The sequence below is a fragment of the Mesoplodon mirus genome, assembly GCF_964341445.2.
Source record: "Mesoplodon mirus genome assembly, chromosome: 10".
Classification (NCBI taxonomy): domain Eukaryota; kingdom Metazoa; phylum Chordata; class Mammalia; order Artiodactyla; family Ziphiidae; genus Mesoplodon; species Mesoplodon mirus.
The window spans coordinates 93,629,083-93,651,355 of NC_138986.1; the positions used below are offsets into that span (position 1 = coordinate 93,629,083).

The 22,273-nt window shown below is 38.0% G+C and overlaps 1 protein-coding gene across 1 annotated transcript in view; it reads left to right on the forward strand.

Annotated features, from left to right (window-relative positions):
- Positions 1-22,273, forward strand: part of MEI4 (meiotic double-stranded break formation protein 4) — a gene marked incomplete at its 3' end in the record, with an annotated part of 189,583 nt that overhangs the window by 139,122 nt on the left and 28,188 nt on the right. Inside the window, exon 3 of the mRNA XM_082634364.1 lies at positions 90-221. Coding sequence (XP_082490490.1) covers positions 90-221 — 132 coding nt within the window. The remainder of the gene's footprint in view (positions 1-89; positions 222-22,273) is intronic.

The following is a 22,273-nucleotide window of genomic DNA, read 5'->3' on the forward strand; positions in this document are numbered from 1 at the left end:
AGCTCAACAGTAAATTTTAGAAAGTGCCCATTAAATATATTTTGAGCTAACTTGATAGAAAATAGAAATCACCTCATTTTGATCTTTAGTTTCAGGTGCAGCGTTACGTCTCTCAGAGTCTGGTAACCCTGGGAAGTTGCAGCTTGTTGAGAAAATCTATAATATCCCTGCTTCTGTCAGAAGTAAACAGCTTCGCTGATGATCTGGGCGCCATCAATCAGGTACATATAACTTGACACTGTAACTTTCACTTACAGTTAATGCAGCTGTAGACTTTTCTTTCCCTTTCTCCTCCCCTCTCTTTTTGCCAGGCTGATATTTTAGTCGTTACCTTATTTCTAATGTACATGAATACTGTTGCTGCCTGCTGAAATTACAGAAGGATATTTTCAGAAAATAGTTTTCAGAGTAATGCCATTTTATCATCCTTACTGGTATATCTGTGCCAAAGGTGTCACTAGTGATAGCAAAGGAATGGCCTTAAACCTCTCCAAGAAGGCAGTGTGTTCCTAAAGCAAAGCAGTGAGAGCAAAGTGAACAGGAGAGGATGATAAATGGAGAACAGCCTCTGACCAGTGGTTCTTACTCCTAATTGCTCATGACACTCACGTGGCTAACTTTATAAATATTCCATTGCCAAGCCATATGCCAATCCAATTAAATGGAGGTCTCGGGGTTAAGACGCAGGTATTGGTATTGTTAAAGTTCTCCAGATGATTCCAGTGTGTAACCAAGGTTGAAAACAGTGCTCTTTTATCTGTGCAAAATCTTATGTCACTGCTGACAAATGTGTCTAAGGAACAGAAGTCATTCCCATGTTTTAATGTTGACAGTGACATATTACGTGTTCACTTTCTCAGCTCACTTAATATTATTCTTTCTGTGGTTAGAATTAAACACAAATAAAGGAAATCAGAGACAGAAATGTTTTGGTAAAGAGAATAAATTAATAAGAGAAATATATATATATATTTATATAATATTAAATGCTTTAAACCAAGTTCTTACATCTAAATTCTCTACATTTAATAACATATTCCAAAATATTATATAATCTACTTGAATTCAATCAATGTCATGGTAAATCATCTAGTCAGCAGTTTTTCAAGTGACTGTTAAATGGTGACCCCTTGTAAGAGCTCTGTTAGATATATATATATATTTGTGTGTGTCTGTGTGTGTGGTATGCGGGCCTCTCACTGTTGTGGCCTCTCCCATTGTGGAGCACAGGCTATGGACGCGCAGGTTCAGCGGCCATGACTCACGGGCCCAGCTGCTCTGCGGCATGTGGGATCTTCCCGGACCGGGGCACGAACCCGTGTCCCCTGCATCGGCAGGCGGACTCTCAACCACTGTGCCACCAGGAAAGCCCCTGTTAGATATATTTTTAAAAAGTAGTTGTTACTGATCTCAAGGAGCTAAAAATCCATTTGAGAAAGAAATAAGGCACATTACTAGTGGAAAAAAAAACAGTGAAGTGTTAAAATGCATGGTGCCATTTGTAGGAGCTCCAAGATCAAGGAAGTGATCAAGGTAGGTTGCAAGTTCTGAAAAGATTTCATGAAAAAGGAACAGATACAGAGAACAAATGGGTGGTTGCCAAGGCAGCTGGGAAATAGGTGAACGAGATTAAGAGGTACAAACCTCCAGTTATAAAATAAATAAGCCACTGACTGCCCACCTTAGTTCTTTGTATTTCACTGACAGTTTTTATTTTAACTTGTCTTCATCTGATATGTATACTGTCTCACCTATTTTTATAGAGGTAAAATTATAGTAGATAATATATTTGTGTCAATTTTAATATATCCTTCATCTGTAATCTGTGAACCAGATTTATGATAAAGTGGGCTTGTATCCTTTTATTTTGTTACCCTTTTCTATAGCTGTGCTTATTTGAATGCAGTTTTCATAGGTCTTGAAAAAATTGTTTACATGATGCTGAGCATAAAACTGTCCTAATATCTTGACAAATTATGTTTTTTGTATTCTCCTGTTGGAGTCTTTTCTTTATCAATTGATTAAAATTAAGAATTTGTGTCTGTCATTCATTTTTGGAGTGACAGAATCTTCTCACCACAGTTATTGTATATTCACCACCTTGTGACATAATCACCTTTATTTTCTATTTGTTTTTAAAATAACTTTGAAAAGGTGGCTCCCATAGGATTCCATAGTCTGCTGACATATTGATTTTCTAAGGGCCTGCATTGTTTGGCTGTTCAAAACAGAGAACAAAATCAAGACATTGATTTTAATTTTTTTATCCTTATGCCATTGGGACTTTGTGTTGGAAAATTCTGTAACTCCTTCTTTGAATAGCTTTCCTCCTCTTTTCAGATAGAATTCAAGCAGCTGCCATCTAGGAAAAGCCAGCCAGTACACAAATAGTTACAGAGAATGTATGGGGTGGATATCTCTATAAAAAACAATACACATGTTTTAAGTAAGTTTCCTGTTTTATTTATTAGAATTTTATTAATAAGTTTATAGGTTTGTCTAGATCTAGATGGTACCTGATTTTCACAGAATCATCCTTTTGATCAGGCATTACAAAAATATTATACTACTGAAAGCTTGTTTATCAGTATATTTTATTTTTAAATTTTAACAAAAGTGGAGTGTTTTGTTAATGCAGAAAGGCAATATGGAAAAAGAGGCATAACTGTTTAGTTTATACTTTATATGAATGTTGAAGAATCCTAACTCCAATCCTGGCTCCAATTTGGGCCTCATTAACAAACCAGTTGCCTTGAGGCGAGAATAAGTAGGAAGGTGGCAAAGATAGTATTTTTTGAAGAAACTGAAATCAATAGAAAGACCATTTCTATGTTGTTTCAAGTAAAATCAGATAGGCAGAAATGGAGTCCAGAAACAAGGCAGAAAGTAGACAATACAGAGGTTCAGAGAGCGTCAGGCTTATCCAGGCAAAATCGCTGCCCATACGTGTGAGCACACTCGTGATTGGATTGTCAGATTGGATCCTATGAATCAGAGAGACCTTATTCAATACGAGCTTAACTAATTATTTCAAAGAGACAGAAAATCACAGGGCAAAGGTGAATCAGAACGAAATGTGGGACATTCTCTGTGTTTCCCAGGGTCCTTGTTGAGAGATGTGTCTCTCTATCCTCGAATAGTAGATGAGGTCCCCAAGTGAGATTTTGTGGGGTGTCTCACACAGAGGGAGCTTTAAGTTGTTAAGCATCTCCATTTTATAACCCGGAGAATTTTACAGCTTGTATGACCATCTTCAAGGAGCTATGTCTCATAGATTCTGGGTCCATTTAAATAAGTAATTCTTTTGCTAGGAATGTCCAACTAAGAATGTTCCATAGATAAAACTTCCTCCTACTAGCAAATACCAGGAGGTCCACCTGAGGAGGAGATAGGCCTAGTCATCAGCTTCTTGTCTTTCTCCCGGGGGGCATATTCCCAGTAAGTACCAGCAGCTTTGTCTTCTTCCTCCCAAGTGGCTGTCAAGTTCCCAAGGCCTCGGTGTGCTAGAATTGTTTATGGAACCAAGACAGCTGAGAAAGAAAATGTTTTTATAAAGGTATATTTCAGTTGTTCACATGGTAAGTAGGGTTATGGTATTTCCCTCAAAAAATCTGTAAAATTTATCATTATAATTATATAATATTATATATTATACAATGAACTGCATACCAATAAGAAGAGGTAAACAATCCAATAGAAAAGTGAGGTAACAATATGAAAAGGCACTTTAATAGAAGGGAAAACACAGAAGGAAAATTAACCTGAATGATGATCAACCTCAGCAGTTCCATGAAATGCAAGTCTAGAAAACAATGAGATGTTTCATACCGATTCTATTGATATTAACTTTAAAAAAAAGATAACGTAGCAACAATATCAGGTGTTAGTGATTGTGTGGGGAAATGGAGTTTATCACTGGGTAAAGTTAAAGATATATATGCTCTAAGATACTTTGTATACTGTACAAAGGACACCTGTACAGGGATGTGCATGTTAACATTTCTGAAGTAGCTAAAACTTGGAAATAACATTGTCCCTTTTCAAAAGATGGCTGGATGTGGTATGGTAAAAATGAATATTCTGTAGCAGTTAAAATGAATAAATTAGGTCTTCATGTGTCAACAGTGATAAATTTTGAAAGCATAAATGTTGACTTATAGGGAAGAAGGCAGTATCCAAGGAGGAGAGATACTCAAACCAGTTTTGAAAATTATATACACAAAGCAACTCTAACAAACACACAAACACATGAAACAGTTCTCCAGTATATTCATATTTCTAAAGTTTCTTTTAAAAATATGGAATATGAAGTAGATATAAGAAAAATATCAATGAGTGTTGAAAATATATAGTTTGTGTACTCAAGAGCTATGCTTTTCATATTGTGAAATATTTTTATGTTGAAAAAATATTTCAGAATTAAAAATACAAAATAGATTCTAAAAGAAAAAGTCTCTGAGCATCAGAACTATATTCATTTAAAATGAAACTTCAGTTTTTAATGGCTTTTTTACAGAAATATTTTCTCCTTATTTACAGTTCATACCTCTCAGCATGTTTTGGGTATAGTAGCCAAGCTATTAGAAATGGCAATGCTTTTGGAATATTGATAAGGTTGGGGTGAAATCTGAATTTAGAGTATTATATGCCTACTCATGTTAAATACTTTATAAGCCTAATGTTTACAAAGTAAATGAAATTTCTACATGAAAACAGATTTTTTTAATTGGAAGTAAAGCATATTAGCAAAAGAAAGCAGAAAAACTCGCCTGCTTACATCAGGAAGCATTTTTACTTTTCAAATGTCGGTTTAACTTGTTAATTAAAATAAAAGCTAAGCAACTCATTTATAAAAATAGAACATGCAAATTAAAGATTCTGAATCTGGAATGAGTTTATGCATACTTTCTCCAAAGTAAACTAATTTTTTACATCAGGGCAAAATGTGGCAACAAAATAATCATTTTTAGTAAGATAAAGAGAAAAGTAATCATAGCTCAGAGCAAGAAACAGCTGACCTATTTCAGCTGAGAGAGAAACCATATTGTTTTCTCAAATGATGCATATTTTGATCATCTCTAAGATCTGGGAAGCCTGGTGCAGTCAGCAGTCAATCCATCGGTGAGAATAGAGTTTGCATCAAACTGTGCTCAAGTGGACAATATAGGGATTAGGGGTCTTCAGTCTGGCTTTTCCCTTTTTATTTTGAATTTTTTAACAAGGACTCAGAAATTCCCAATAATGAGCTCTATTTTAGATTAGCACAATTTTTCCTTTACCAGTGTTTTTGATGCAAATAATAATTTATTAGGTAAGGATGAAATAAGGCTTAAAATTTGTCAAAATATACTATTGGCCTAAACGTTTCCACATCACTGAATGCCTTTTTGTAGCTACTGCTTGTTAAGAAAAAACTTCTATCTATCAGCTCAACTGGCAACAAAGATGAACGTTATCTGGGGCATTTGCCACATGGAGGCTAGATCTTTTTAAGAGATGGCTCCAAGGGGAAGTGAAATTATTTTGGCTCAGAGCATGAGCTTTGGAATCAGATGCCTGGTTAAAATGCCACGTGACTTCTGAAGTAGTCTGTCTTGTCAACACATCAAACTTGAAGGCTCTAGAATGAGTTACAAACTTACAGGCAAGGCAGAGGAACGTGTTAAATTAACCATGAGGAAACCTTTGGTAAAATCCAGCCTATATAGGAAAAACAACTTATTTTCCCAACAAATAGATTGTATTATAGAGAGAAGAAGTGGAAGGGGGGGAAAGAGAGGAATAAGGAGGCTATATTTTAAGACAGTGTCTGCCCAAAAGCTTGGGCAGAAACATCTCTGGCAAGCAGACGGGGAGCAGGGCCTTGATGAGCTGGAAAGTGTGGCAGGAATCCTATAGCTGTTTGGTTTTGTATCTGCTTTCTCTCCAGTGCCTTCTGTAATGGTCACAGTCATGTCAATGTGCACCAGTAGCATGAATGGTTAAAACTGAGAGACACCTAGTGTCTCTGGCAAAAAGCAGTGAGAAATGAGAGCAGGAGAGGGTAGGGGGGAGATGGGAGGAGCAAACATAAATTCTGATTGTCTTTGAGAGACATTAGGTAGCATGTGTTTTGTTTTTGTTTTTGTTTTTTTCTATTTCCAAGATTGGTTTCACAGGTTTGACTATTATAAGTTTCTGCGGTGGTGGGATGTAAAAATAATTAGCCTTTTAGAAACCTGCTAAAGTTTTGGACACTGTGCTTACTTCAAATAAATGCTTTATGGTAGAATGGCATGCAGATGGTAAGTATTTAAAATAAAACACCATTACAGCATTTCTATGGAGTATGGCTTCCACTTAGATAATATTACTGAGAAATTAACACTGGGTAAATAAGTGGATGTTTTCTTTTATTTTTATCTAAAAGTAAAATTTCTTAAGATCTGTTTAAGATGCCTTATTTTGCATAATCTTCTCTGTTACCATAATATCCTCATTAAATGTTTGGTAACTTTAATTACCCATTTTTTCTGTTTAAATTCAAAGCCAGGGCTTCCCTGGTGGCGCAGTGGTTGAGAGTCCGCCTGCCGATGCAGGGGATACGGGTTCGTGCCCCGGTCTGGGAGGATCCCATATGCCGCGGAGCGGCTGGGCCCGTGAGCCATGGCCGCTGAGCCTGCGCGTCCGGAGCCTGTGCTCCGCAACGGGAGAGGCCACAACAGTGAGAGGCCCGCGTACCGCAAAAAAAAAAAAAAAAAAAAAAAAAAAAAAATTCAAAGCCATAGGCCTGTTGAGAAAAAAAAAAACCAAGGAGAAAGCTATAAAAAGATAGGCAGACTTTTTTATTTAAAAAAACCTACTAAAGAACAAGTAGTTCAAAATAACCATTTGAATCCCTGTCTAGTTCATGCTAGAGGGCATAATCAATTTGTAAGAAAGATAAAGGCTAGGGTGATTTATCACTAAAGGCCATACATTACTATACTTGTGAGTATTTTGATGGCCTCTATGTTCTAATTTCAGAAGCCATATCTGAAGAGGCTGTGACAAGGCAACTCAAAGTATGAAAATGAGTTATTCTTAAAAATGACATTTTCAAGTAATTATTAATTTACTCATGATTTGATCATAATGAAGACAGAGATGTAATAGAATTGGGGAAATGTGGGGACATAGAGCAGAGTGCCAGCTGGGAGCCCTGGGTTCTGGTCTGGCTCCATCATTAACTAGTTTAGTGGCTTTGGAAAATCCACTCCTCTGAGCTTAATTCTAAAATCAGATGCAGTTGCTGTTTGGTGAGAAGTATGTTTTTTGTGTTCAGGCAGTTGAATCAAAGACTTAGAGTGGCAGCCAATCCAACATGTGGTTTATGGGTATTCTTCAAACAGATTGCATCATGGTTACTCCACTTTTCTGGCCATTTTACCATTTTAGTTTGGAGAACATCTCAAGGGTTGTATAGAGCAGATGCCCACACAAAGCATAGCGACATTACTGATGCTTGTTAGAATGGATCATGAATCTGTTTCTGTTTGTTTTTCTCTTGACACAAACATTGTTCATAACTTTTTGAATCATGATATGAATAATTCTTTTAAAAGTAGAGTTCGTGATCACAAAGCCATGTCCTAAAATTTAAATGTGGAATTTCTGAGTATTTTCACACCTGCTAACCAAATCTCTCTGTCTACCTTGAAAGGTCACCATCTTTCAAACCCTGAAAACCTAACAGAAGCCTTGTAGCAATACATGAACACATTGGGGTTAATTTCCTCTGTCTTGAAGATCTAGGCTAGTCATTTCTCCATGATTGATCAAGCTTTCTCAGCTCTCTAAATTTTTGCTTATTAATTCAGAAGTGTGTATTGAAAATTGAAATCTTTATGTTAAAGAATGATGGGACAAATACAAAACACTAAATAATTACACAGAAATCAGTAATTTGGTAAAAATTTTGAGGCAGAAATTTAAAATATGCAGTGAATATATCAGAGTATATTTATTGTTATATTTACAACACTTACCATGCCTGAATCCATCCCCCACTCCTTGCCACACGTTGAGGAAGGAAGTTAAAGGCAATGGTTTTATATTTTATTATATAGATTTATATTATGTGGATTTAATATAATCCATAAATATATTTATATTATATGGATAGTAAAAAATGAAAGGGAAGCCAAGATCTCCACACCCTTTCCTAGACTCCTGGACAAAGCAATACATGCAAGTGGCTTTAGGACCTAGGACTACTTAACCTTCAAGGAATAAGACAGTCCATATAAATGTTAAAATAGATGCGAACTTGGTCTCCAACCTGGGTGAGGGTTGGTTTACAACTCCGAATTTTCAGAAATTCTTTTTCCTTTTGTCTTATCCACTGGGAACCAAGTGAAGCAGAGAAGATTTCACACTCTCCTTTTGTTTTTTTTCCCTAGTTCACCTACTTACGGTGACTTTTGATGGCTTCGGCCTCGTGTGGTTGCCTCAGTTCCAAAATCTCACCCTGTACAGGCAGCAGCCTTTGTCTTCCGTCCTGTGTGGAGGTAGCCAGGCAAAACCCAAAATGTTTGTCAGCAAGGAATTGGTAAATTCCCCGGTAGCACAGCTTCAGCAGTGTCAGGCAGACCAGCTCTTCGTGTTTGCTCTTTCTTGTTATTTCAGACTCCCACAGTGATCCTTATTTTCTAGACAGTTCAGACCCTCTCCTCTTCCTGTTAATTCTAGGTTTCTGTGGCTGTATGGGTCTGTGAGGGGGAATGTATCTATTTAATACTCTTAGGTATTCTGTAGCATGAGGGTTAATTTGGTAGCCTGGTTCATCATATAGCTAAAAATTGATTCATCTCATATCTTACTTTTCTACCTTTATTTAATATATTTGGAAAATATATTGATGCATAGAGTGAACTGAGGCTCCAAGTGGAAAAAGAAATCAACTTCCCAGTTATTTGTTGAATCACTCTAATGACTTTCCTTTGGTTTGTGATGCTTCCTTTAGTTTATACTTTGTTTTCACATACGGCATTTGTTTATTAATCTTACCTGTAGGTTCCTACGCTACCACCACATTAACTTAGTTACCTTAGTTTTATTAGATATTTTAATACCCAATTGTTATAACTACTTTTTATTAGGTGTTCTTCCTGTTGATACTTCTAAATGGCCTTGAGAATAATTTTTTTCAAGTTCAAAAATAAAACTATATAGAATTTCATTGAGAATTTTTTCGAGGAAACATTTTTAAAAATTATGTCTTCAAAAAGACCAGTCATTGTAGTTTACAGTTGACATTCTCTATATGTATCATATTTTCTTATTATTTTAATTTCTTTGTCCTTACCCATTATATGTCAAGTAGAACTTTTCAAGTTCTTCCTTCATTGTTTATTTGACTTTCTGTAGTATTGCTTCTTCAGTTTATTATCTTCAATGGTGGATTTCAGTTTTCCTTTTGGAATTTTAGTTCTCATAAATTTTCATCATTTCACCGCATTCCATTTTTATTTCAATTTTTACATGCTTTCCGTAATTAAATACGCTTGCCTTTTTATCTTCTCTTGGCTTCCCCCTCTCATAATGGTACACATCCTTGCCTACCGCCGAGCTTACCACATCCGCTTCCCTCTGTTTACTCTGGTCTCCTTGGTAAGTCTTTTCCGTCGTGCTCTTCCTCCTTGTATTTAGGATGCTATCCCTTTTCTTGTGTCATCTCAGTGTTTCTCATGGGATCTATATTTTCGTTTGTTTAATTGCCTTTTTCCTTTTCCCTTATAAGGAGAAAATTATCATTGGATCTGACCAGAATTTTCCCACAATTGCCTGTGTCCTTTCTCCCTGGTCAGTGCACTCGATGACAGGAGAAACACCCCTCCCACTCCTGTCCTGGAGAGCAGATTGTGGCACCTGTGGTCAGCGCGTTTCTGTTGACCCGACATGGACTCCGGTAGCCTTGACCATAGTGTTTTGATGAGTTAACCAGAAACAGTAGGACTAGAGTGCCAAGCACTGACGGTTTCCAGAGCTTCTGCCACATCTTGCCATGTACATGGCACCAGTGCCCCCAATCCCCCAGCCTGTTGTTTGGCAAGTACAGGAGAATTTAGGGGGAGGTTATGGATTATGTTTCTCTATTCTGCTCAGTCGGCTTCTTGCTTAGAGTTTCTTTTGCCATCACAGATTCTTTAGTGTGAAACCGGAGGACTCTTGGGGAAGTCATTTTTAACAAGAATTCCTATCACCTTTAAAGGTTCTGTGCCCTTATAAGGAGTTGAAAGGAGTGAGGGAACATTTCCTTATTCATTTATTTTGGAAAGTTAATAAAAAAAATTTAAATGTGCTTAAATAAAAGAATCATTGGGGCTCTTTCTACAAGTTCTGAGGCGGTATATGGAGTCATTCGTTATGCAGGAGCAAAATGTTGTGGGGAGACCAGGTGACCAGTGGCTGTCACAACAATTCTGTGCCTTACAGTACAATTAATATAAGAGAAGTTTTGAGTAAGTACAGAAAATAAAACCAGTTATTTCCACTGTACTTGGCTAGGCTAGCAATAAAATATCAATTAAATATGATTCTTTCTTTTTTCCATAAGCGGGAGAATGTATTGCTGCAGTTTTAACGGCTGTCAGATTGAGATCTATCAGTACTGAAAAGAAATTATCAGAGTCACTTCAGTGTCATGAGAAAATCCAAATGTATTTCAATAATGTATCCTTTCCTGATTGTTTTGCTTTTGCTCCCCGTGGCAAGTAAAATTATATTTGTTCTGAACGATTTTCTGATGTACTTGAAACCTAATGCCTTCTTGGAAATCTTCTCTAATCACCAAGGGCAAGAGCACCCAAATCCTTCCCACTCCTGTCTCTGTATGATAGATATTAATGCATTTTATTGGAAATCATTAGAATCCAGTATCATTTACATGCTTTTTTTTTTTAATGTACTGAGGTTAGCGAAAACGTCTTATCCATTGTTCTCTCTCTGTAACTCACCTATGAAAGAAAGAAATGTGTTGATCAAATCAGGATTTTTCACTTTAAGTAGAAAGGAATCAACCCATAATCAGCAACTCTCACTGACCCTGAAACACACACCACTTGTTTTCTAAGCTGTGATTCACTCAAAATTAAAAAGGAAAAAAAGAAAGAAAAGGATGTTGGAATCTAAATCTCACCATGTTCACTTTGTGTAGAAATCCTCTGAGGACCTAAAAAGAATGATTTCAGGTGAAAGGCTGATCTATGGCTCTCTGTATTTTTCTGAGAAGGTACATATTTGGTACTTTAAAAAGTACTTATTGAAGAAATAGAAAGAAATGAATTTGACACCAAAAGCAAAGGCAACAAAATTAAAAATAAACTGGGACTACACCAAACTAAAAAGCTTCCTGCATAGGAAACATCAACATAACGAAAAGGCAACATATGGAATGGGAGAAAATATTTGCGAATCATATTCCTGATAAAGGGTTAATATCCAAAATACATAAAGAATTCATGCAATGCAATAGCAAAAAAAAAAGATCTGATTTGAAAAATGGGCAGAGGATCTGACTAGACATTTTTCCAAAGACGACGTACAGATGGCCAATGCGTACATGAGAAGGTGCTCAACATCACTAATCATCATAGAAATGGAAAACAAAACTGCAGTGAGACATCACCTCACACCTCTTAGAATGGCCATCATCCAAAGACAGGAGATAAGAAGTGCTGGCAAGGATGTGAAGAAAATGTATGCTGTTGATGGGAATGTAAATCAATGCAGCCACTGTGGAGAACAGTATGGAGGGTCCTCAAAAAACTAAAAATAGAGCTACCATACGATCCAGCAATCCCACTTATGGTATATATTCAAAGAAAATGAAATCAGGATCTCGAACGGGAATCTGCATTCCTATGTTTTTTACAGCATTATTCACAGTAGCCAAGACATAGAAACAAGGTGTCTATCCGTGGATGAGTGGATAAAGAAAACGGGGTATAAATATATATAGATATAGTGTACATGTACATATAATACACACACAATGTAATATTATTCAGCCATTAAAAAAGAATGAAATCTTGCCATTTTTGACAACATGGTTGCATCCTGAGGGCATTATACCAAGTGAAATAAGTCAGAGAAGGACAAATACCATACTGTCACATAGGGGCTGGGTGATCAAAAGACGCAGACTTCCAGTTACAGGATAAATAAGTTCTCGGGTGTAAGATACAATATAGTTACTATAGTAAGCAATACTCTATTGTATATTTGAAAGTTGCTAGGAGAGTAGACCTTAAAAGTTCTTATCATAAAAAGAAAAACTGGGACTTCCCTGGTGGTGCAGTGGTTAAGAATCCGCCTGCCAATGCAGGGGACACGGGTTCAAGCCCTGGTCGGGGAAGATCCCACACGCCGCGGAGCAACTAAGCCCATGTGCCACAACTACTGAGCCTGCGCTCTAGGGCCCGCCAGCCACAACTACTGAGCCCACGTGTCACAACTACTGAAGCCCGTGCACCTAGAGCCTGTGCTCTGCAACAAGAGAAGCCACTGCAGTGAGAAACCCATGCACCACAATGAAGAGTAGCCCCCACTCGCTGCAACTAGAGAAAGCCCGAGCACAACAATGAAGACCCAATGCAGCCAAAAATATAAATAAATAAATAAATAAATAGAAAAAAGAAGAAGAAAAAAAACTTTCTAACTGTGTGAGGTGGTGGATGTTAACTAAACTTACTGTGGTAATCATTTCATGATAAAAATATATATCAAATCATTAGGCAAAACACCTAAACTAATGCAAAGTTATAAGTCAATTATATCACAGTAAAACAGGGAAAAAACAAAAGCAACTAAAAGGTACAGTGATAAAGAGAGGTGTTTTGGATGGCCTGGGGTGTCAAGTGTCAAGTCTAGTGAATAAAAGAAAGAAACAAAAAGAAGGAAAGCTGTGTCCTGTGTCCTGGAAGTTTAGAGTTTTAAGATTTTAGAATTGGGGCACCCACTTGTAGCTTTTGGTTATGGTGAAGGTGGTGAAGTTTATCGCAATTGACAAGGCCGAGAAATCATTCGAGGTATGGTTCATTATTCTTAGATAGTTCATTCAGTGGGCATAGGAATCAGTCAAATGACAGTAAAGCAGAAGGAAAGGGGCCTGAGAGACAGGTGCCTGACTCTTCGATCAGTGCCTGCGAGAGTGCTGGGTACATCTAAGCTCAGAAAATGAATGAAAGAATGAAAAATCTTTGGATGAGAAGTAGAGAAGAGAGGGTGGTGAGTGAGCGCTATGAAGGTCGCTGCTGTGGGCGTTGGGCTCAGCTCTGCTAGGATGTCTGGGAAGGTGAGCTTGGTGGCCATGACACAGCACGTCCAGATCTGCTATGTTATCCCACCCCCTTCTCTTTGCCTAAGCTCCTCTCTCAAGGAAACTCTGGAGGTGCCACTGTTAGTTCAGAGCCAGGTTTCTTTGGGGTCACAGAGGAGGAGGTACATATATTCCTGGACTTACGATGGGTTGTCATAAGTTGAACATGTTGTATGTTGAAAATGCATTTCAGACACCTACCCTACGGAGCCTCAGAGCTTAGACCAGCCCACCTTAAATGTGCTCAGAACACTTAAACTAGCCTACAGTTGGCAGAATCGTCTAACACAAAGCCTGTTTTATAATATACTGTTGAACGTCTCATGCATAATTTGTTGAATACTATACTGAAAGTGAAAAACAGAATGGTCATATGGACACAGAATGGTTTTAAGTGTACTGATTGTTTTCCCTTGTGATGGTGTGGCCAACTGAATGGGAGTAGCAGCCACTACACAGCATCATGAGAGTGTTGTAGCACGTGTCCCTACCCGGGAAAAAGTCGAAGTTCACAATTCAAAGTATGTGTAAAGCATATATATGTAACAATTTGGTATGCTTTGATTCCTTTTTGAATCAAGATGCGATACAAATAAATGCAAAAACTTTTACAGAAAGACAGCAACTAAGTAATTGAAAAGTCTTCACGTCTAAACTGTGGACAAGGAGCAAGTGAATTTTTCATTGCACTAGAACCAGTCAAGCAAGCGTTCAAAGGGCTTGGTCTTCCCGAGCAGTGAAGTGTATGCCACCATATATTAACATACAGACATAGACATAGAACTCAGAGGCTTCAAGTGATTGCTGCCCAAGATGTGGAGTAAGAGACCGCAGGGGACTGGGCTGCTGTGGGAGGTTCCCAGGTAGGGAGTGTGCAGGAAGCATGTCTGTCCTGCAGGGAGAACGTGTATTACATGCACCTCTGAATCCCCAATTCCTTATGGGAAATGGGCAGTAAGTACTTGTTTTTCTTGAGTGAGGTGAGATTTGAAAGATTTGGCTTGTTGGGTATTTGTGTTATAATTTAACACAAATTAATACATGCTTCTTTAGCGCTTCCTATATGCAAGATTTGATAGACCTTAAAGAATGCGAATATAGAGACACAGTGAAAAATGGGAACTGTAGGAATGGAGAAGCTCACAAGAAAAAAGATGAGAAACACCAGACGTGTTTGCTCTGGGCATCAACTGATTTGAAATCACAACAGTGAACTTTTCATACTGTGTTACCTTCAAATCCTTTGGTCTAGCTTGCACTTTGAATGGACCTTGTACCCATGCATTAATTATTTGGAAAATACTGGTTCACTGAGTTACATAAAGTTTGTAAATGTTGACACATTTCATTATACAATACTAAAAAAATTATTTCTGTTAATATTACCATTGATCTCATTAGGAAAGTCTCTAAATATTAGAAAACTTACCAGCCCATTGTGGTGGATACAAATCTTTCAAATGTCTAATTTTTGCTTGAGAGCTAGAATTTAGCATCAGCAGCAAATACTGTAATTTGTTTTCTTTGAAATGGTGGTTTCACGTCATTCATAGTTTTCTAATAGCTATTTTTCCAAGTAAAAATGTTGTTCCATCTAAAAAGAAGTTAGTCCAGCTTACAACTCAGACAATCACCCAAGTCATTTTTCTTGTGAAAACCATTATACTTAGGCACGCAGCAGAAGTGCTTTATGCATGCTTCCAATTTTGTCATATAGATGATTAAAAAGATGTGTACTCAAGAATGGCTGTTTAATAAGATGAATAATTTTTACTGCTCCATGAAGGACATTCTTGAATCTAGCATATGTTGTTGTTGTTTTGTTTTGTTTTTTACTTTTGTTTGTACTGCTAGATGATGAAGAAAACAATACCTGCTTAGATAGTTTGGTACCACTGCTTTGATTTGGTGCTTAGGTGCTCACAATTTGACCCATTATCACTTTTGTATAATCTTAACAGATATTAACACAGTGAAAAAGATAATTTCTTACTTTTATTCTGATAGTTTTAACTCACAGACACTATTAAGGGGTCTTCAGGCCCCAGGAATTTGTGAACCACACTTTTGAGAGGAAAAGGGATCAATAAAGTCAGTAAGAAAGGTTATTTCCAGCAAAATAAGGTTTCCTACTACCTAACTGTTAGGGCCCAGGAGCATTGTGCTCTAGAGGGTGATAGCTCATAGAATCATCCCGCTGGGTGGGAAAGAAAAGGTCATCTAGCCTGATCCCTGCATTTTACTAGTGAAAGAAGAACTCCTAGGAGATTCTGTGACATGCCCAAGGTTGCTCATTTTCACAGTAGGAAAAACAAGAAGGCTGTGCTAACTCTGCAATTTCAGTGTTTTGTGCCCATAGGAAAAAAGCCATTTAATATCTCTGAATCTGTGTCTTTGTTGTAAGTGAAAGATAACAATATCTTCACTACATAACTTAAATGGCTGTGAAAAGCACATGAGACAGTGTGTATCTGGGTGCTTTGAAAACTATACTGAAACTCTGTGACAGATCAAGGTCTGCAGAATTCTTATTCTCTGTCAAAGTACTAAAGCTCGGTCTCTTCCAGAAGAGTTAAATCCGAAGGTTGGCCTGAATCCTTGAATGTACGTCTCAGGAATTTTCTATTTCAGGGTCTAAATTAGGTTCTGTTAGGGAATTTCCTAGTGGTCCAGTGGTTAGGACTCCTGCTTCCACTGGGAGGGGCATGGGTTCAATCCCTGGTCAGGGCACTAAGATCCCGCAAGCTGCACGGCACACAGACAAAAATAAATAAATAGGTTCTCTTAGAAGATTAGCAAATGAAATAATGAGAGTCTTAGAAAGTACAATCTAAAAGGTAGCTATGTTAAAGAAGATCCATTTTTAATGACTCTCATTCTTCAAAGACTATGTAATATTTTATTGGAATATCCAAGTAATGGGCTATTCTGGTTAATTGGATTTTATGTTTAACTACGAATCAATTCAACATAATTAAATATTTTCTAGATAATCTTGAAAAGTGTGATGCTGGTGAATATCACTTGTCCTTGGACTTAGCTGAACTAAAGAGACTGCGTTAATAGTGATTCTTTGTGACAGTGAACTTCCTCTTAAAAAATAAATCATGTGTTCTCTTCTTATTCTTATTGTAATATTTCTCCTAAAAGCACAGCATGGAGGCAGGGGGGAGCAAGTTAAATGAGGATTCTAAATCCTTTGGATTCTAGTTAAGGTTTTTGTTTGAGAATTTGCTCTATTAAAGACATGCTATTAAATTTACCCTTTAAATGTAAACGAGAGATGGTATCACTCACCCCAACTGTTTGCTTCAGTGTTTGAGATGAAAGCCTTGGCCATCGTGCTCAATATAAGACTTTTGTCTAGAAATAATCTTTTTTTTTTTTTTTTTTTTTTTTTGAAGTACGCGGGCCTCTCACTGTTGTGGCCTCTCCTGTTGCAGAGCACAGGCTCCGGACGCGCAGGCTCAGCGGCCATGGCTCACGGGCCCAGCCGCTCCGCGGCATTGTGGGATCCTCCTGGACCGGGGCACGAACCTGTGTCCCCTGCATCGGCAGGCGGACACTCAGACACTGCGCCACCAGGGAAGCCCTAGAAATAATCTTTTTTTTTAAATAAGAAAAAAAACAGAAACAAATGTAAAAATGAGTGAACTAATGTACAATACAATGTTAATGTCAGCAGTAATTGTAGAGTGATGGATTATGACTGATTTTTATTTATTCTTTGTTAATCTGCATTCTCTAAGTTTCCATTATACTATGCATGCCTTTTTTTAATATGCTTTACTTTTAGAGCAGTTATACAGTCACTGCAAAACTGAGGTGAAGGTACAGAGATTTCCCATGTACCCCCTTGTTTCCACTCATGCACAGCCTCCCCCGTGATCAGTGCCCCCAGCAGAGCAGTACATGAACCTACACTAGCCCGTCTTTATTAGCCAGAGTCCCGAGTTTACATGACGATGTCCTCTTGGTGGTGTGCGTTCTGTGCGTTTAGACAAACGTCTCCTGACAGGTCCCCACTCCGGTAGCATCGCGCAGTGTAGTTTCATGATCTACATAGTGTCTGTGCTCTACCTCTGCATCTCTTCCCCTCCCCAAACCACTGATCTCTTTACTGTCTCCATAGCTTGGCCCTGTCCAGAATGTCATATACCTGGAATTACACCGTATGTAGCCTTTTCAGATTGACTTCTTTCACTTAGTAATGTGCATTTACGTTCCTCCATGTCTTTTCGAAGCTTGATAGCTAATTTCTTTTTAGTGCTGAATAACATTCCATGTTCTGGATGTTCCACAGTTTATGTATCCACTCACTTCCTAAAGGACACCTTGGTTGCCTCCAAGTTTGGGCATTTATGAATAAAGCTGCAGTAAACATCTGTGTACAGGTTTTTGTGTAGACATGTTTTTAACTCCGTTGGATAAATGCCAAGGAGCACAATTGCTGGATCATGTGATCAGGATATGTTTAGTTTTGTAAGAAACCACCAAACTGTCTTTCAAAGTAGCTGTACCACTGTGCACTCCCCCCAGCAGTGAATGAGAATTCCTTCCTCATCAGCACTTAGTGTTGTCAACGTTCTGGATTTTAACCATTTTAGTAGGTGCATAACGATCTCCTGTTGTTTTAATTTGCATTTCTCTGATGATATGTGATGTTGAGCATCTTTTCACGTGCTTATTTGCCATCTGTGTGTCTTTTGTGAGGTGTCTATTCAGATCTTTGGCCCATTTTTTAATTGGGTTGATTTCTACTTGTTGAGTTTTAAGAGTTCTTTGTATATTTTGGTTAACAGTCCTTTATCAGATGTGTCTGTTGTAAATATTTTCTCCCGGCCTCTGGCTTGCTGTCTTTTCTTGACATTGTCTTTCATAGAGCAGAGGGGTTTTTTTTTATTTTATTTTTTTTTTTTTTTGCGGTACGCAGGCCTCTCCGTTGTGGCTTCTCCCGTTGCGGAGCACAGGCTCCGGACGCTCAGGCTCAGCGGCCATGGCTCACGGGCCCAGCCGCTCCGCGGCATGTGGGATCCTCCCAGACCGGGGCACGAACCCGTGTCCCCTGCATCGGCAGGTGGACTCTCAACCACTGCGCCACCAGGGAAGCCCTGAGAGCAGAGGTTTTAATTTTAATAAACTCCAGCTCACCAATTATTTCTTTCATGGATCATGTGGTATGTCTTTTTTAATAAGGAAAAAATATTATTTTTCTTTAAAGACTAAAACACATGGTTATAAACAAAGATAAGGAGGAAAGAAAGGAAGTAATTTTGGCCAAAATATATGTTTGCCCCAGTAATAGCCATATTGCAGTAGCTTATGTAAAGAGCTTATGTGAAGACGTTTGTGTCTGGCCTGTTAGACTCATGACTGAGCCGGGAAGAGGTTACTAATGACAGGGGTCGTGGTAGTGGTGGAGCACATGGTAGTGTAAACATGCCCTGACTGCTCGCTGTGTGCCAGCCCAGAGATGCGCTGGACTTACATTGTCTCATTTAATCTTCAAAACGACCCTCTGGTGTAGGTATAATTTTTTTTCCAATTTGCAGATGAGATGATAAATAACTTTTGAGATCAGAAACTTGGGTGTCTGAGCTGGAATTCAAACCTTACTAATTTCAAAGCCTCATGATTTTAGGTATCAACCTATGCTACCTCAATATAATAATAATAATAGCTGCTGTTATTTTTTGAGCCCTTCCTATGTATGGGACTTGTGCTAAGTACTTAAGAAAATTACTGCTTTTAAACATTACAAGCCCCCCAAGATATATATTATTTTCGCATTACTGCTCAGGAGCTGAGGTTCAGAGAGGGGGGATAAACTGCTTTAGGTCACATGGATACTAAGGCTCAGGCCTATCTGACTCCAAACTCAGGGCCCTTAACTAGTAAGCTTTCTTCTTGGGAGAGGTCAAAGCAGATAAATTTAAAAAGACTTTCTGTTTTGCTAAGATAAAATGGAGAAAAACTCTGCGATCACTAAAAAGGTACTTTCAAAAAAGTCTCCTCCCCACTCTCCCTTTGGAAAGAAATCACACTGTCAAGGAAACATAACTGTAATGGTTTACTCATCTCAGTAGAATCAGGAGTTGGTAATTGAGACAGCTGGCTTAACTCTAACTTTAACAAAGAATTAGAATTCAAAATAGGCGCTTTGTATTCTTGGGAGAAGAAGTTGCTATTTCTCTCCTAATAGGATTTCCTTACTCTCATCATTTTACCCTGGGTGTCAGTTCCTCACCCAGCTCCCACAGGGCTCCATCAACAGCGCTTCTCTTGCGCCTGCATCCATTCCCCGGCACCTCATTAGTCCCCTTGTTAAGCCCAAGCTCCCTTGCATGATAGACAAGCCGCTGTGTGAACTGGCCTTTCCAGCCAGTCCGGCACAGTGTGTACCGACAGGCCGTGTTCTCTTTCTTACATCCTTGCCTTGGTTACTCCCTCGCTGCTAGAATGTCATTCCCTAACCCCAGCCTTCCTTCTCTTTGCTGACTCCTCATCCTTCAAATTCAACTCAGGTGCCTACCTGACTCTCCCCAGACTCTGTTGCGTATCCCTGTCTTATGTTCCCATGAAACCCCATCTGTTTATGCCATTGTACACATGAAGGGTTACCCAGATGTATAAAGGACAGGCTTCATGAAATTAACATTGGTAACTATTTGAGAGATGGAGAGGGGAAACAGACTGATGATAACCCGTTTAGAGACAGAGCCCAGGAGCATGGCATGTGGTTTGGGGAATGCCCTTTGATCTCCAACCGTACATCAAGATCTTCTGCATTGGCCCCTCAGGGCTTCAGAGTGTGGAGTGCAAGAGCTAGGCTTAGACCTGTGTCACTCACAGCTACATAGATTTGGGCAAACTAAACTTTGGGGCTGTTTGTTTATTTATAAAGCAGGATAATCTTAATGTACCTATTGCACGCAGATGCTAAAATCAGGTATGTGAAAGGACACTGGACACCCTACAGTAAGATTCAAATGAAGGTCATTAAGTGTAAAGGAGAAAATATCTGGCAAATAATGAAAATTCAAGAAATTAATAGACACATTACTTAATCAGGTTACATAGAATTCAAAGAGAGTACTAATTTTCATATTTTTCGAATATTTTAAAATTTTAAATCTTACAACCAATTGGTGTTACTGTTATTGCTTTTATAGAGGGAATCAAAGGTGTCTCAAAATGAATCCTAAATGGTGTGTGGCCTTTTGAATACAGCTGATTTGCCATGTATCTGATGGACAGCATGAGACTTTGTAGAACTCTGCTGTTATGTGAACAGGGTTCTTTTTTTTAAATTTCACTCATCTATTTACTGATAAGTTTAATTTTCTCTTCCTAGTGAACTTTACAGCCAGCTTGGTGAGGTCATTAAAGTATATTCTTAGGATTTTCACTGGTACTGCAGTGATTCTTTAGTTTGATATAAGGATAATTCATTCTTACAGTATTGTCTTTTCTTCCAGCTACACGCTGTGTATCTTTATTTCCAAGTGGTTTGAATTGGTTATGGGCATTGTTGCTATCCTTTTCTTTTTAAATTCCAATTTAATTGTATTATGGTTTAGCAAGACCTTTATGACTTACACTTTTTGGTGTGTTTTGGAATTTCTTTGTAACCTAATACATGACTTAAAAAAAAGAACAAAACTGTTCCAGGGTTATTTCAAAAGAATACACAGTCATCCCTCAATATCTGGGGGGGACTGGTTCCAGGACCTCTCTCCCCCTCCCCAGATACTAATATCTGAGGACACTCAAGTCCCTCATAGAAAAAGATGTAGTACAGTCGGCCGTCCACATCTGCCAGTTCTGCATCCAGCAGATTCAACCAACAGCTGGTTGAATCCACAGATGTGGAACCTACAGATATGGAGGGCTGACTGTATTCTCTTTGTCTGGTAACAAGTTCTGTGTTATAATTATCTGGTTATATTATTTATAGGCTTACTTATGTTTTGTCTTCTTCATCTATCACAACCTTAGAAATGTTAAATTATTCTGATTGTAGGCACATCTGTTGCTTCTGTTTTTGACAGGTTTTTATTGCATGTTCATTTTTTGCAGCTATATTGATAAATGACCAATATATCTTTGTGGTGAATTATAATTTTGCTCAATACAAAATAAGCCTTTTTTGTCTTATTCAGTACTTTTCATCTTGACTGTGTTTTGTCTATTATATGTCCATGCTTGCTTGATTTTTATTAGCATTTTCCTGTTGTATCTGTGTTCCAACCAATTATTTTGTACTTTTCTTTGTTAGTTTTATTTAATATTTGTCTGGTGTAAACAGCATATAGCACTGTGCAAGTTACTAAGAATATATTAGTGAATAAAAAGGTGATAATCCCTTCCCTTGTGATGCTTACATTCTAGTGGAACAGGGAGACCCTGAACAAGAAAGAATAAAATAATTACACATTTTGATAAGCCTTATTAAGAAAGCAATTGGGGACCTAAATGGAGGTCAGGTTAAATAAGGTAAACAGTGATGTGCTGTTTTGTGTCTTACCATTAGGGACAGGCAGACCTCAGAGATATTGCGGGTTCAATTCCAGACAACTGCAGTAAAGCCAGCCACACAATGTTTTTGATTTCCCAGTGCATATAAAAGTTATGTTTACACTATACTGTAGTCTGTTAAGTGTGTAATTGCATTATTTCTAAAAAACAATGTACATACCTTAATTAAAAATACTTTATTGCTGAAAAATAGTCATCAGAGCCTTCCTTAGTGTGTATTCCATTTTTATATCCACATTTTTTTTAGAATCCTTTTTTCATTTGCTGAAGCAAATCCTCAAGCAGTTCTTTTAGAGAAGGTTCATGAGCAGAAATTTCAGATTATGCTGTGATAATCTGGAACATCTCTATATCTCAAAATTACAATACAATGAGTCGTCTTCAGGACAGAATTTC